This window comes from Girardinichthys multiradiatus, chromosome 8, assembly GCF_021462225.1.
Source record: "Girardinichthys multiradiatus isolate DD_20200921_A chromosome 8, DD_fGirMul_XY1, whole genome shotgun sequence".
NCBI lineage: Eukaryota > Metazoa > Chordata > Actinopteri > Cyprinodontiformes > Goodeidae > Girardinichthys > Girardinichthys multiradiatus.
Window position 1 is genome coordinate 11,791,450 of NC_061801.1, and position 16,488 is coordinate 11,807,937.

The 16,488-nt window shown below is 38.4% G+C and overlaps 1 protein-coding gene across 6 annotated transcripts in view; it reads right to left on the minus strand.

The window, feature by feature from the left end:
- Nucleotides 1-16,488, minus strand: part of erbin (erbb2 interacting protein) — a 70,868-nt gene that overhangs the window by 15,713 nt on the left and 38,667 nt on the right. For 4 of the 6 annotated variants that reach the window (XM_047372297.1, XM_047372295.1, XM_047372298.1 and 1 more), the window contains 11 exons: nucleotides 16,205-16,322; nucleotides 12,669-12,747; nucleotides 12,473-12,562; nucleotides 10,907-10,963; nucleotides 7,616-7,679; nucleotides 7,365-7,439; nucleotides 6,810-6,954; nucleotides 4,567-4,639; nucleotides 2,210-2,339; nucleotides 1,999-2,114; nucleotides 1,790-1,859 (listed from right to left, as the gene is read on the minus strand). In XM_047372297.1, coding sequence (XP_047228253.1) covers nucleotides 1,790-1,859; nucleotides 1,999-2,114; nucleotides 2,210-2,339; nucleotides 4,567-4,639; nucleotides 6,810-6,954; nucleotides 7,365-7,439; nucleotides 7,616-7,679; nucleotides 10,907-10,963; nucleotides 12,473-12,562; nucleotides 12,669-12,747; nucleotides 16,205-16,322 — 1,017 coding nt within the window. Of the gene's footprint in view, nucleotides 1-44; nucleotides 171-1,789; nucleotides 1,860-1,998; nucleotides 2,115-2,209; nucleotides 2,340-4,566; nucleotides 4,640-6,809; nucleotides 6,955-7,364; nucleotides 7,440-7,615; nucleotides 7,680-10,906; nucleotides 10,964-12,472; nucleotides 12,563-12,668; nucleotides 12,748-16,204; nucleotides 16,323-16,488 lie in introns of all 6 variants that reach the window. The other 2 variants (XM_047372300.1, XM_047372299.1) reach the window with 1 other exon arrangement.

Below are 16,488 nucleotides of genomic sequence, written 5' to 3' on the forward strand. Positions count from 1 at the left end.
AGAAGTGATTCAAAGAGAAACTAATTGAGGTTGCGAAAACTAACCTATTGTCAGTGCTGGTCATTTAACTCTTTCATGATGTTGCACTTTTGCAGCTTTGATTGTTCTGTACCAGATTTTTTGTATATCAAAAAGAGCCGTCTGCCACAGGACGTCAGTCGCGTACCCACCTTGGGAACATTTAGCTAAGTTAGCAAAGGAGCATACTGACCCAGAGCAGACGTCGGTAGATAACAGGAAGGCTAATTACAATAAAACAAAATTGGTGTTTATTCTTGAGATCATAGAACATGCTGTATTTGCAAATGTGCAGCCGTGTATAGTTTGTAATTGATAATATAAGAGGCTAAGGGATGTAGAAAAAGAAAACTTCCTGAATCTTTTTCTATTTATTTTAAAAAGGAGTAAAACCCACTTATAGTGACTGCTAACGCTTCACGACAGGAAGGATAGAAAAAAATGACTGAATGCTGTGAAGTCTAGTTCTTAAATTTTAATCAGAATTGTCTAAAATCAGTCAAAGCTATACAAAAATAAATAAAAGAGATCAGAAATCAGCCACGTATCTTTGTTTTTAATTTTGAAGATATATGGTGATGTCACTTTTTCCCCCTTTAATAAATGAATGGAGAGTTTAAAAGTCTTTGTGCTCCACAGATAATTAACATTTGTAGTAAAACTGTCCACATACAAATCAGAGTTTGTATAAATTGGTCAAAATTGACCTGGGTACTCCCGTTTCCTCTCCTGCAGTGAACCATTTAAATAGTTTCGGACCACAGTGGAGCACCAAGTTAAAATATATTTTGCTCAACAATCCTTGCATTATCAAGACAACTGTACCCTGTAACCTGCCTCCTTGATGCTCGTCATGTTGAGTTTCCTCACCTCTCATGCGCTTTAACAAGGACATTTCTTAAGAACTACAGGGTGCGTTTTCCTGTCAACAATTTCTCTGCTGCTGCTTTAAAATCCTTTGGTGTCATTTAGTTAGGGACTGTAATTCTAGCAGCGGATGCTCTAAAAAACCTTTGCTGCAGCATTTTAAAATGGCTGCAGGCTCCCAGGGATGATTCGTCAAGGTAGTTTAACTGAGCCTTAGAATAGTCAGCCCCAGAGATGAATTGGCATGAATAATTTATTCAAGGATCTTGTGGAAGGCAGACTGTAATGTGTAAATATTTATAAGCCAGACAGGCCCAGCACCTATTCAAGTACTGTAACACAGAGTCTTCTCAAACATTGGTATCCCTCTGCAGACAAAAGGAAGGTAATGCTTTGCTCTTAAGCTCTGTTTAATACGAATAGATCCAGCATTTAAAAATGTGAAGGATTCCAAGCTGCATTACATGTGTAGAGCTGCATTTTATCAGGAGCAGGGGAAGAAGTCTGCTTTCCTTATCTTATTTGCCCCTAGCTGACTGCTGCAGTCTTATCTCACTGGTTCAGTGTCATTCAGATAAACACACACCAAATACCAAGGTTTCAGTAGAGAGTTCCCTCTCTGTTTTCCTTAGACATTTAAGATAAGGATCTCATTTTCTGACATCCATTAGCATCCTGCTACACTTGAAAGACGGGGCTTTGACAGTCACTTGTGGCTGACCCCCACCGCTATCCGACATGCTTAGATCAAATATCCAGGAGGTGGTTTCATGCATTTCAAATGTTTACCTTTGAGACACTTGGTCTTACCTCTTGGGCTTACTGTTGATTTTTATTTATTTTTTACTTCATCTGACAGTTTGGATTTAATTCAACGAAACTTTATACACAACATTTGTCTTACCTGGTTTTCAGAGAGCCACATGGCAGTCATCTCACTGAGTTGGGTGAAACTGTAGGGAAGATTCTTTAACCTGTAGTAGAAAAAACAAGAATATATATTTGTATATTTTAAGCGGGTTATATTTCGAACAGAAGTCTATAAGGATAAGACTGCATTTAACACCAGATCCCTAAGAACAGAAGAAATCAACACGGTCAGTCGAGACTCACTTGTTGTTGCTCAGATTGATGACTTTGAGCCTCTGCATGTCGCCCATCTCCTCAGGCAAAGACTCCAGCTTGTTGGAATGCAGAAACAGCACAGTTGCGCTCTTCCAGTTGCCCAACTGTGAAGGGAGTAAACCAAGAACTAGTGAGCACTGAGCCAGCAGGCCTAGCTGAATGGACTGACAGAAATGTATGAACCAATGAACAGGCTCACCTCAGGGGGAAGCTGGGAGAGAAAGTTGTGATCGGCAGCAAAAGTGCGAATGCTGACACACTGGCCGACGGAGGAGGGCAAGGCTTCAATCTCATTGAAACTACAGTCCAGCTCGTCAATAGATGTCAGTCTAATGGTGTGACAGAGGATGATTAAACCAGACTGCTTTCACATTAATGCAAGCCTAAATGTGCAAATTAAACAAATACGCTGTGCCTTGCTACAGTGACGTACCCTTTAATGTTTTTCACATTTGATTGTTAAGCTACAAACAAGCAAAATTTTGTTTATTAGGGTATTATGTAATACACTAACACAAAGTTGCACAAACTTGTGAAGTGTAAAGAAACAAAAGCTTGTTTTTCTTTTTATAAATAAAAATCTGAAAAGTGTGGCACGAATTTCTATTTTTGTGAAAGCATTTAGTGAAATAATTTATCCCATGTGTAATTTAATTTCAGTATGAACCCAACCTTCTATTTCTGGTTTGTTAAAGAACAAACCAAACAGCATCACAAAGACCAAGGAACACGGCAGAAAGGTCAGAGGTAACGTTGTGGAGAAGTTAAAGCAGCAGAAGGTTATAATCCTTAATGTGAATGGAAAAAAGAGTATGTTATAACTGTAACCAACCTACTAAGACATGGCTGTAGACCAATACTGACAGGTCTGTCTGAGGGGAGGAGGCATTAATAAGAGGCAGACAATAAGTCCATAGTGACTCTGGGGGATCTTCTGAGAGTTATGCACTCTACAAATGTGTCCTTAATGGAATAGTGTCAAAAAGAAAGCAATTGTCAAACATTAAAATCCTGTTTGCACTTTTCCATAGACCCTGTAGAGGACACAGCAAAAATAAGGAATAAGGTGCTCAGAAGGGACCAAAACTAACCAAAAAGTGGTAGAAACCTAACACCACATATCAGCTTGAACACACTATTGTTAAACATGGTGGTGGCAAAATCATGCTGTGGGGAAGATCTTTATCAGAGACACAGAAGCTGCTCTTAGTTGGTGCAAGATGAATGGAGCTAAATATAGGGTGACAGTGGAAGACTGCAAAAGACTTGAGACAACAACCCTAAACAAAGCCGGGTTTACATTGGAACTGTTTAGATCACATACAATTATGCGTTGGAATGGCCCAGTCAAAGCCCACAACTGAATTCGATTGAGAATGTGTGGAAAATTTAAAAAAAATGTGTATTCAAAATGTATATTCATACATTTATATTCATACAATCCAATCCTTTCAACCACAGTGTGAACTCTAGAGGCATAAAGCTGACATTCTGTACTCGCAGCAAAGGATTATGCTACACAGAACTGACTCAGAGAGGCTGAGTGTAAATAAATGCTACACTTGGATGTTTCTATTTTGTTGTTAAAAAAGGTGAAAACATCTGCGTTTCACTTCACAATGAACTACTTTGTTAGTCTATCACATAAAATCCCAATTAAACACAGAAGACATTTTGGTCAACTTGCACATATAAAGACAAAAGGGTCTGAATACCACCACCTTCTTTCAAAAGGACAAATGTTCAATGTTCATTTAAATTACTCAAGAAAGTAAAACATTTGAAATTCTAAACATCAATTTTGATTTAGGAGATCCATGTGAATCTAAAGAACCTGGGAAACAGACCTCTGGCCAAAATCACAGAGTAAAGGGAGGGCACAGAATAAATATTTAAGTATAAACCAGAAGAAATTAGCTTGCTTAGGCTAAAATGCTTCCAGGGGATTAAGTAAAACCATAGGCTTTGTCACATAATCTGTGTCAAAGCAAACAAGGAGATGCATTCTGACATAAGGGGTAACTCACAGTGTTTGGAAACAATAACATGGGAAGAAAATAGACTGTGCAGCTGCAGTTGTATTAGTCAGTTAATGTAGATTTACATCTTTTTATGGATGTGGGAAAATAGATTTAATAGATTGTAATCTGTGTAGTGGACTCCAGTGACTAGAGTAGATAGTGGGTCTGTATGTGAGCAGTATTCAGCAGCCGTCACCAGTTACATTTACCTATCAGCCTGAGAAAAGTGAAGGCTGCTTTAGTCGATAAGAAATGTGTCTGGGGATTTCCCACAAGCTCCCCCTCAAGATTGTCGGCTTCTTCCATAAAACTACAATATTTGGTTAATCTGATTTAGCCCACAAAGTAAGAACAATTACAGAGGAGCTCAATATGCTAAACAATACAAAGAAGCAGAATACTAATGTTCTGTAGGAATATCCGATTTATCTGGACTTTATCTGATCAGTGACCGGATGATGCAAATAGCACAATAATCCACTGATCTCGTGGTTTATTCTGCAGATTATTTTAGAGCTACCGCTGTAACACTCACCCTCCAATGGAGTCCGGCAAATACATCAGCTGGTTCTCATCCACCTTCAGTGTAGTCAGTTTCTTGAAGGAGCCTGAAGTAAAAAAACACAAAGCGATTGGATCAGGAAGAGGAATACAACAGCGCAGGGTAGTTATTGATTATCAATGACTGTTTAACCACAAAGAGGAGGCTCCATTAAAGCAGTTAATTAGATTCAGTAATACTAACATCAATACAGTATTATGTTTAGGAGTACTCAGCTCTGACATCGACAGCAGTGGGCATCAGCTTAGACTGTTTTATGACCCTTGTCCTACTTTATGTTGCCCAGAGACGAAAAAACAAGCTATTCTTTAATATACACTATACAGTATGTCTCGTATTAGTCAAAAAAATATTCATTTTTCTCTTTAGAATCATTATAACAGGTTTAAATAAGATTTGGAGCGTTCTAACCTATTTTTCACATGTTTAACTTGGAGCCGGCTGCTCCAAATGTTGATCTGTTACATAGACCATCCACCCTTCCACACGTAAGCCAACTCTGTGACCATCCTACTTCACAGAAAGTGACTTTTCTCTTTTCTTTTTTAACTTTTGCCCTCCCATTAATTATGTGACTACATACTAAATTCTAGTAATCTGTTTCCCTTAAGCACAGGGGCATAGCACGACACCCAGCATAACAGAGCTTGGTCCCATCTTAGGACTTAAAAAAAAAAAAGGAAATAGGTATATAGCTCCTTTCTAATCCCCCCAGCCACTCATGGCGTTTAACATTAGAACCACAACACCCAGCCGCGCTCACAAACACACACACACTGATAGGTAGGCAAGTTGGGGTTAAGTGCCTTTTCCAGGGGCACATTGACATGTGGAGGGACAGGAAACTGGAATTGAACCCACAACTTTCCAACTGCTAAAAGACAGCTCTTCCAATTGACGCCACAGCTGCCCCTGTTTCGGTGTGCTCTCTTTCTGAAGTGGCTGGGGTGGCATTTTGGTATTGTATGTAACCAAAAAATAAAAACGCCTTATTTTACCCAGTTTAGTTTTTGTGGATGCACACAATGATGTGCATCCATTCAACTATCCAAGTTGGGTGTTCACATTTTTATTTGAAGTCATAAAGGCTGGAATAAAGTCAATTTGTAGCTTTCATATTACGTTTTAGACTGATTGTGTAAAGAATCGCTTTCGTATAAAAACATTCACTTAGGTAAAGAAATCCAGAATAAATGCTCTCATTTATTTCTTGATCAGAGCTTCTTAAAAACCTTCGAGTTCCAAATTCATACAAGATTTTCCTGGTAGTTCTTGTAAAACAGAAGACATCTGAGAAGAAAAATAACTGAGTTTTACTATCTGAAGGCAGCGTTTAATTCAGCAGTGTGGTAAAGGGCTGTTTTACAGCATTTTTGCCATTTGGACCAAATTATATCAGCTCACTTTTAAAATCTAAAACACTCAAGATTTTTAGATTAGATCTGGACTTGATTGATTTATACCAAATACAGATTCCTTGTGATCAGTCATCAAATTATTTAAAAAGACAGGAGTTGTGTTTAATTTGCATTTAAACCAGACATTTAAGACCCAGACTTCCAGCTTAAAACTATTATCCAGGAGGGTTAGAAAAACAACTGAGGATGCAGTTATATGTGGGTTCTCTGTCAATACAAAAAACAAAATAAAAAATAAAAAAGGGAGTTGTAGAAGATATCAAGTTGTAATGTGGCATATCAAAGAAAAGAATATCATTTAAATAGCCAATGCAAAAAGCCGTATATTTTCCAGAAATTCTGATTTTTTTTTTTTTTTTATTAAATCTTTTGGTAGTTGAATGAAGGATAAAATCTGGAAATTCAAAAATTGTCCACACCTATTGAGAGATAAAAAGACCCACATTCTTTTCAAGATTTCCAGTAGGAACCCTGGAGATTTTTGTTGATGACTTTGCTTTGAGGTGGGTTAGAAAGTAACTCTTTTTTTCTAACAAAAATCTTATGCATATAATTGAAAGTGAAGTAAACCACAATTAAGAGAGTTGCATTTATGAATGTTCAACACATTTATGGACAATACAATCCTGAAAATTGAAAAAAAAAAAAAATGTTTTGATAGTTGGGTGGTAGATAAATGTACTTAAGCCACACAGGAACTCTTTGTAATCAACCCAGATGAGAATTCAGCCGCTGAAACAAAGACATGAGGTGTTTCATAACAGACTTTCTTCAAATAAGGTGAACTGTAATCCTCACCGATGGAGCCAGGCAGCTGTGTGAGGGCATTGCTTGAGAGCAGGAGGTCCTGCAGGTTCTCACAGCCGGAGATATTTTCATCTACCATCTCCAAGTTGTTCTTTGACACATCCAGATATAGCAGCTGTTTCATCATCCCTAGCATCTGGACAGACAGGAGGCAGCATGCATTAAAGTCAATAAATGATCTCACAGAAACTAAAGAGTGTGATAGAAATCCAGCGTCACCTTAGATGTGAAATACATTAGTTAGTGGGAAGTGTCATATGCCAGATTTTAGCCTGAAGTTCAGCCCAGTTAAGTAAAGACACACATTTCACATGTATTGAATGATTTGCACCTAATCCTTTGGATTTCTATGCTTAACAGACTTCATTGCTAATAAAAGGCCAGTCTGTGATTACAGCTGATGCTGCTGACATGCTGCCAGCAGAACTAATGCTCTGACCCACTTACAGCAAGCAGGCTGTTTGGATGGAAAATAAGAGTCTCATGAAAGGAATTCTGAATAGCCATACATTAGGAGAAATTATTAGTGTTCAAAGAACATTTTACCCCAGGAAGAAATGTCAGTTTGTTTCCATCCATCCAAAGCTCCTTGAGTCCACTCAGGTGCTTCAACACCTCAGGCTAAAGATGCAGAAAAAACAAGCGAGATATGAAACTGTTACATAAACCAAAAACAAAAAAGTTGGATATTGTTCTAAAATATTAAAGGAAAAGCCAACTAATTAAGGAAGGGGGAGATGAGGTCACCTCTGAAGAGGTAGAGTGCTCTAGGGATTGACAGACTGACAGCTACTTACCACTTCAGTGAACTCATTACTCCCCAGGTCCAACCTCTCCAGCTGTGTAAGCTTCTGCATGCTCCTATTGACACACAAGATGATGCACACTGAAAACGGAGCCACAAAATGTCTAAAAATTCCACACAAGATTTATGTAACATACAATAATGACTGCAAATCCATGTGTTGGTACTTAATCAAAAGCAAAAGCTAAGACTGCAAGCGATGCAGAACATATACTTGGGAAAGCAAGCCAAAGAATAATAATAAAAAAAAAACCTTGGGGATTTTCATCTGTATCTACATGTAATATTGTAAATGTTTTTGGATATTCTCCCTTTTCTCCTGCCACTGACTAATCATATATATATCATATATAGCTTTTGGTGCCCAGATGTGAAAGAACTACATTTTAAATGAAAGGAAAATGTGACGTATGCTCGCCCTCAGCCTTGCTCCACACATTCAGGTCACAGGCTCACATTCCCGGCTACACTGTAAACACGTGGATAAAAACCAGGACTTGTTACCCTCTTATTGTTTGGACATTATTTGACTGACCAATAGCTGCAAAGAGGAAATTATAGATTTATAAAAACGTTTGTATTCTTTGCAGTACTGGTGTATTTTAATTGTCTGTCAAAATCTACTTGTAAGATAAAATATAATCATTAAACTAAAAAAACAAAAAACAAAATAGAAACATTCTTTCAAATTGATGTCACAGCCAAATACACGCTGTTCAATGTTTTAATTACAACAAGCTGAGATCAAGGGTTTTAATTCAGTTAGTTTAGGTTAAAGAAGAAAAAATGAACAGAAAGATCTGGAAAAGTGGAAAAGTTAGAGATTTCTCACCAACCCAGATCTAAAAATCTAACATGGCTGCCTTGCATTTAAAATCAGCACCTTTGACAAATGCATCTCATTAAATGTTTGACACACAGTACAATATAATCTTTAAAAGGAACATATTACTATAGTGTTTAAAAACACAAAAGTAAGAATACATTGTTATTAGCTTGTATTGCTAACAGCAGGTCCGCTGGCCACTGAGTATAACTACAACTCCACTGGTTCTTGAACTTGAAGCAAGAATGTGGCTTTGGTCAGTTTTGTCCATTTGCCATTTTGTACATTTGGTATCCAACTTATTCGGGCATGTTTTGTAGCAACAATGCGCATGCCTGTCGTCGATGTTTCACACCACTTTGAAAACAAACAAGTCAAAGTGATTTTCTATAATCTACTCAGTCTGCCATACAGAACAGGCTGAATAAATATTATCTAACTACAGGGGGTCGTTGGAGTCATTTTGGTTTGATCAAGGGTAATGATCCTTCAAATTTCATAAGAATTGCGTAAAGCAAGATCAGAACCAAATTAAATAGAAATGGGGGTGCTATACAAAGTTTTCCAAAAATATTGTAAAATTAAAAGGAAATACTAAGTGATATTTGTACTTTTTTATGATTATTGAGCTTCCTTATTTCTAAAAATACTTAAGAGAAATGTAGATTTACACTTAGAACTAAGCAAATGGGAAAAAAACAAAAAAACAAACTACGTTCTGTTTGATATTTGAGATTTGATAAGGCCTTTTGGGCTACATTCACACCGCAGGCATAGGCGACCCGTATCGGATCTTTTCCATGGCAGTCACAATGGCCCAATTCCAATCTTTTCTCCTCTAAAAATAATCTGTGTGCCACTATCATATGTAGTGCTGAATCAGACACCTATACAAAAGTTTTCAAAGTGTCCGCAGTCTGAACGGTCATGTCACATTTTGTCCGACTATTATGTTATTGTCCTGGCTCCGACTACGCATCCACACAGACCTCTCTACAGACATAGCCGTCGCTGCTCCACTGAAGGCCATTGTTAATAGCCGTCTTCTCTTTTTGTCTTACCTTTCTTTGTCTTGTTATGATGTGGTCATAATATTGTCAGCTCTCATTGCTCATCAACGTAAGACAGAAATGCCGACATCTGTTGTTACTTCCGTAAACAGCGTGCTTCTGTCGCCATAGTAGTTTGAACGACCACGCAAAACAAAAATTGGATTTCAACAAAAAAATTGGAATTGAGCATAAAGACCTCCAATGTGTGCCTAAAAGTGGGGTGAGCAGTGTTACCTTGAACTCCCTGATATTCAGAGCAGGATGGAGAGCTTAAGGTCCACCACTGTGGAATTTATTTCCTTTAATGTGCCTCCCATAAAGTAATGATATTGGACACAATGCACAAATTATAAATATAATTCAAAACATTTTAGCAATTAGTTTCAATGTAAAATAATTACTCATGACAATGAAAGTAAGTATTAACCAGCTTTTACACATTATGGCCTCAAAGTCGGCACAAATATGACCCCTATAGGCAGTTTAAAATGGGGTATGAAAAAGCTGTGCGGCCTCATCTAGAAAGTGTGAAGAAAAAAAACCCTACCACTTCATCACCCAAAGTTGTTTTGAACGTTCTTTAAAAACACAGCTAAACGTTCAGTTCATGCGTGTAATCCGTGTGTGTCTGTGCAGTGGGAGAAAGGATGAGAAAAGATGCTGAACCTTCTATATGGAAACAATGAAAAGACTTCAGCTGTGCCCCTTTGTGTGTGCACACATTTGTTTACATCTGCGAGATGCTTGTGTGTTGCTCTGGCAACATTCCCGATCATTAGTCCTCTTCTTTGTCAGGGATCCAGCTTCTAACAGGTCTGTCCTGTGTCACTCGAACACAGCGAAAAAAAGAAGATCCGCTGCTGAGCTGCAGCACCGGCTGCGCCACACTGTGAGCGCTGGCTGGCCTGTCTGTCACTGACAACGGTGAGGCATGACAACAAAAGGAAACTCTGCCAGAGGAAGGAAGAACTTAAAGGAAAGTAGGGAAACTTGGTTTTGCTGAGAAAATGGGAAGGGCATGAAATGATGCAGTAAGTGAAGCATGAAAGAAAAACAGAGACAGTGAGGAAAAAAACAAAAACTAAAAGGGAAAGTAACTTTGGTGAAAAGCACCAGAAGCCTTCTCTAATATTTGTGGGAATTTTAGTCCCCCCCCCTGTGAAAATGGTGAAATAATCCTTGCCCCAGAGAGTTAGCTGGGGATTATAAAACCTGTCACAGCAAGAGGCCAAGTGAAGAGGGCCTTTATGTAACACAATGGCATTCAATACAAGCAGAGGTGTGGAAATAAAAAGGAGAGACAGGATGAAGTCCATATTAGATGGTTTCTAAGCAGAAGGTAACAAGCCAAGAAGCAGTGATAAAGGCTGGGAATATTCATGGCAGACGGGTGAAAACCACCTACTTTGGAAGCATCTTTAACTGGTTCTCCCTCAACTCCAGTATCTGTAGCTTCGTCAACCTGCAACAAGAAAAAGTCAGAGTCATATTCTGCTCAAATATGTTCCAACCTTTGAGTTTAAAGTGCAGCTGTCTTTGTCTCATGAAAGTCAAGTAGTGATTGGAAGAATAAAACTACATCTAGAGATCTGATGCTCAGAACTGCCTTTAACAAGCAGCATGTAATTACACACGCTTCACCTCATCTGACCTCACCACAATGTAAGGATGAAACAGCTGACCCGATTTCTTTTTCTTTTTTTTACATGACACCCAGCTTTCACACTAGATTGTATCATGGAAGTACATTTCTCTTTGTGGTTAATTTATTTAAGGCAACTGCATTATTTCAAATGTTTTACAGCATTTCAGATATTTAATACTTCATTTTTTTTAAATCTAGAGCCACGTTTCTACGAGATGCATTTAAATGTTTTCTCATACAAAAAGGTCAAACTGCTACTGTTACACTCCTGACTCCCAAAGCAAGTAACTAATAGCTGTACTAGCTTACTTGTGAAAGGGTAAATATGTGTTGGAGCTCAAGTATGTAATGTGGCGATTACGGGTGGTCTGTGCAACCAGCTAGCTGGGGACTTGAGATGTAAGTAAATGAAAACTATTTGCACTTTCAGATGATGCAGCTGGGACTGCAGAACCAAATGGGCCACATGTTCCACAATACCCCATTACAATTTCTATAGGTTATGGGCTTGTGAATAACTCCTGAGGTAAATTGGAGGCATAAACAGCTAGGTTAACTACTTTATGACACTTGGATAAATTATTGATTAAACAAATATGATTTGTGAACTGCTCTAAATGTCTAAAGAAAGATCTTTGGTTACTGTCATCCTGTTTCTTTCTCATGCAGGAAGTGACCAAATTTGGACAAGAAAGGAGAACTTGACTCAAAAGCTGAGAAGACACAATCTATTTTAGAGGATGATTATTCATGAGATAATATTTTTAGAGGGACTAAAGATCATAGAGTCAATAACAACACAGTGACAAAGGACTTAGTGTACCATAAGATGAGTATATGAGTATATTGAACATATATTTATGACCAAGTGATCTGGGTGAAGTTTGAGAAGATTGCTAGTTTTACTATTTTATGTACTTTATGGGAAAGGTAAATAAAAACTCAAATCTGCTTCCGCAAAGTAAACTCTAGAGTTTTGATGCTGTGCTTTTTAAGTAAAATGCCCAAATATTAAGCTGTAATTATTTATACAGTGAGTGAAAGTGGACCCTTCATTTATATTTACATAATTTGTTCCATAATATAAGTCCAACACAAATCATCATTTGGATATACCATATTCTTGGTACAATTCGCACTGGTATTTTTGCCAAAGCAAGAGAATTTGTTTCATTTTAAATTTCAACAGAAAACACAAAAATAATTATGTAAATCTTTACTTCACACAATAGATGGACTAAAAACAAAAACATAAAGAAAAATAGATTTTGTACTTTTTGGAGTTTACAATTTCTCTCTAATATAGACTGGAAATAAAAAACTGACCTGCCAAAACTGGCTGGTAAAAACTCAAGGAAGGCGTCATTCAGGTAGAGCTGCGTCAGACTCAGAAGCTGAGTGAAACCCTCTGGGAGCCTGACAAAACAAACGCAGAGAGTCTCTTAAAAGGTACTTCAGCATCAGAATATGTTTGACATTCAAGTGAAATGCAAGGCATTAAGGGAGGGAAATGCACACTCACTTGGCTATAGGATTTACACTGGCTTCTACAATAGCTAGGACTTTGCAGTTCTTGATGTTTTCTGGAAACTCTTGGATACCTTGAGCAAAACACAATACAGAAAAAAATTCAAATCAGTCACTTAGAAATTCAAAAGAGAATGCTGTTTCACATCAGTGCTTCATTTCATGAGCATTTTATAAACACAGACTGAAGAAAATTACATCTTAAAGATCCTTTCTTAACCACAGAGAAAAACCCCTGGAACATAAAATAACAGAATATAAAGATTAGACCAAACGCCAGTCTGCAAGTTCTCACCAAACAATGTTTAAACTCTAAGAAAGAGAACATTGATCAAGTCTCAAGGTTTATATCCTCTACTTTGTTTTGTGTCACCAACACTTAGTCTGAAGTGTTTGTGTACAAGGATAAGCTGTTTTTAATGTAAACATGACACCAGAAGCTCTGGATCATCAACAAAGGGCAGTAAGATCCAAAACTATGTTTATTCTTGGCTGCTTCTGCACTGAACTAGAACTTAGTGTTCAAGGACAGAAGGCAATTACAGCAAAACTGGATTTAAAAGGATGACGATAAAAGACTGAGACTTTAATCAGATTGTTTATATGTTCCCATTATGCCAACAGTGAGCTCTTAAGTAAATCTACATGGAGCACCTTGCAAAAGTATTCATAGCTGTTAAAACTTATAAACTTTGTCACAATAAAACCTACAAATTTTGAAAATTCTGCTTTTACTTTGTTTTTTACAACTAAAAACCCAAGAAATGTGGCACACATTCCTTTTCAGCTCCCCTCAACTCTGATACTACAAAAAAAAAAAAAAAGCTATCTATTAGTCATTCTATCGCAACCTCTATGGAAGAATGGCAGGAGGAAAGTCATGAGAAGTCATGTTTGTTATTCGATGTAAACCATAATAGGGGACACATGACTGAAGCTAGAGTGGTCAGAAGAGAGTATAACTGCACCTTTTGGCCAATAGGCCAACACTATGCATGGTGAAAATCTACCAACGTAGATAACTCTAAACACCCACCATCCTCATGCTGAAACATGATGGCGACAGCATTATGCTGTGGGGCTTTTCTTCAACAGGGACAAAAAGCTGGTCAGGGCTGATGGGAACATGGATTGAGTTAAATACAAGATAATCCTTAATAAAAGAACCTGCAAGAGGCTGCAAGAATTGAGACTGGGGCAGAGGTTTACCTTCCATCCTACATGTTGCTGTATGTTTATCCTAAACATACATCCGGAGCTAGAATAGAACGGTTTATGTGTTAGGATGATCCAGTCAATGTCCAGACCTAAATCCAATTAAAGAGCTCGAACGTTCAGTCACTTTCCATCCAATCTGACTGAGATTGAGCAAAGAAGAATGGGCAAAACTGTCAGACTGCAGATATGCAAAGCTACAAGTCCTTCTCAAAATATTAGCATATTGTGATAAAGTTCATTATTTTCCATAATGTCATGATGAAAATTTAACATTCATATATTTTAGATTCATTGCACACTAACTGAAATATTTCAGGTCTTTTATTGTCTTAATACGGATGATTGTGGCATACAGCTCATGAAAACTCAAAATTCCTATCTCACAAAATTAGCATATTTCATCCGACCAATAAAAGAAAAGTGTTTTTAATACAAAAAAACGTCAACCTTCAAATAATCATGTACAGTTATGCACTCAATACTTGGTCGGGAATCCTTTGGCAGAAATGACTGCTTCAATGCGGCGTGGCATGGAGGCAATCAGCCTGTGGCACTGCTGAGGTCTTATGGAGGCCCAGGATGCTTCGATAGCGGCCTTTAGCTCATCCAGAGTGTTGGGTCTTGAGTCTCTCAACGTTCTCTTCACAATATCCCACAGATTCTCTATGGGGTTCAGGTCAGGAGAGTTGGCAGGCCAATTGAGCACAGTGATAACATGGTCAGTAAACCATTTACCAGTGGTTTTGGCACTGTGAGCAGGTGCCAGGTCCTGCTGAAAAATGAAATCTTCATCTCCATAAAGCTTTTCAGCAGATGGAAACATGAAGTGCTCCAAAATCTCCTGATAGCTAGCTGCATTGACCCTGCCCTTGATAAAACACAGTGGACCAACACCAGCAGCTGACACGGCACCCCAGACCATCACTGACTGTGGGTACTTGACACTGGACTTCTGGCATTTTGGCATTTCCTTCTCCCCAGTCTTCCTCCAGACTCTGGCACCTTGATTTCTGAATGACATGCAGAATTTGCTTTCATCTGAAAAAAGTACTTTGGACCACTGAGCAACAGTCCAGTGCTGCTTCTCTGTAGCCCAGGTCAGGCGCTTCTGCGGCTTTTTCTGGTTCAAAAGTGGCTTGACCTGGGGAATGCGGCACCTGTAGCCCATTTCCTGCACACGCCTGTGCACGGTGGCTCTGGATGTTTCTACTCCAGACTCAGTCCACTGCTTCCGCAGGTCCCCCAAGGTCTGGAATCGGCCCTTCTCCACAATCTTCCTCAGGGTCTGGTCACCTCTTCTCGTTGTGCAGCGTTTTCTGCCACACTTTTTCCTTCCCACAGACTTCCCACTGAGGTGCCTTGATACAGCACTCTGGGAACAGCCTATTCATTCAGAAATTTCTTTCTGTGTCTTACCCTCTTGCTTGAGGGTGTCAATAGTGGCCTTCTGGACAGCAGTCAGGTCGGCAGTCTTACCCATGATTGGGGTTTTGAGTGATGAACCAGGCTGGGAGTTTTAAAGGCCTCAGGAATCTTTTGCAGGTGTTTAGAGTTAACTCGTTGATTCAGATGATTAGGTTCATAGCTCGTTTAGAGACCCTTTTAATGATATGCTAATTTTGTGAGATAGGAATTTTGGGTTTTCATGAGCTCTATGCCAAAATCATCCGTATTAAGACAATAAAAGACCTGAAATATTTCAGTTCGTGTGCAATGAATCTAAAATATATGAATGTTAAATTTTCATAATTATATTATGGAAAATAATGAACTTTATCACAATATGCTAATATTTTGAGAAGGACCTGTAGTAGAGACATACTCCAACAATACAAAGGCTGATTCTAAAGTATTAACTCAGAAAGGCTGGATGAAAATGCATTCATTCATTCATTAAGGAAATCTAAGTAGATCCGTTTAAGGAAGATAAGACAGTTGTTTTCTTCCTGGGAATTATTGAGAAAGCATTTACAAGACAGCATGCAGTGACTTGTTCATTATCGTCTTGAGACGTTGTACTGTTACGCTATTTATTAACCAAATCTTGTTGTGACATTTTACCTCAGAATGTCCAAACAAGAAAGCAATTAGGAAACAGATTTTTTTTTATGTGATGAACATTAAAAGCAGCCAAAAAGGGATGGCAACACGGGTCAGTGAGACACCGATGTTTTAAGGTTACAGCAGGCTGATCTGAGACCAGAGCTTTGAGTGACCTGGTTTTACCTGTGGTTCAAAATGACTTCTGACCGTAGGCCAATTTCTGCTGAAAAGCAAAGGTGCACAGTGAAGACCCTTGGTTCTTTGGCTTACTGTTTTTGCTGACATCAAGCTCCCTGAGGTTAATGAGGTTTGCGATCGCTGCCGGCAACACCGAGATGTCATTATCCGGCATGCTCAGTCGGTTGAGTAACTGGCAGTTAAACAGTTGCTGGAGGAAGAGAAAAGAAGTTGAGAACTCAGGTTCACCATTTACAACGTCATTATAAATAAAAATGTTTCAAGTAAACTCCTTAAGAATAGTTTCTATGTTCTTACATTAATAATATTTCCACCCTATCCGATCAGATTAAAACACTTGCTAGTGTATCAACAGC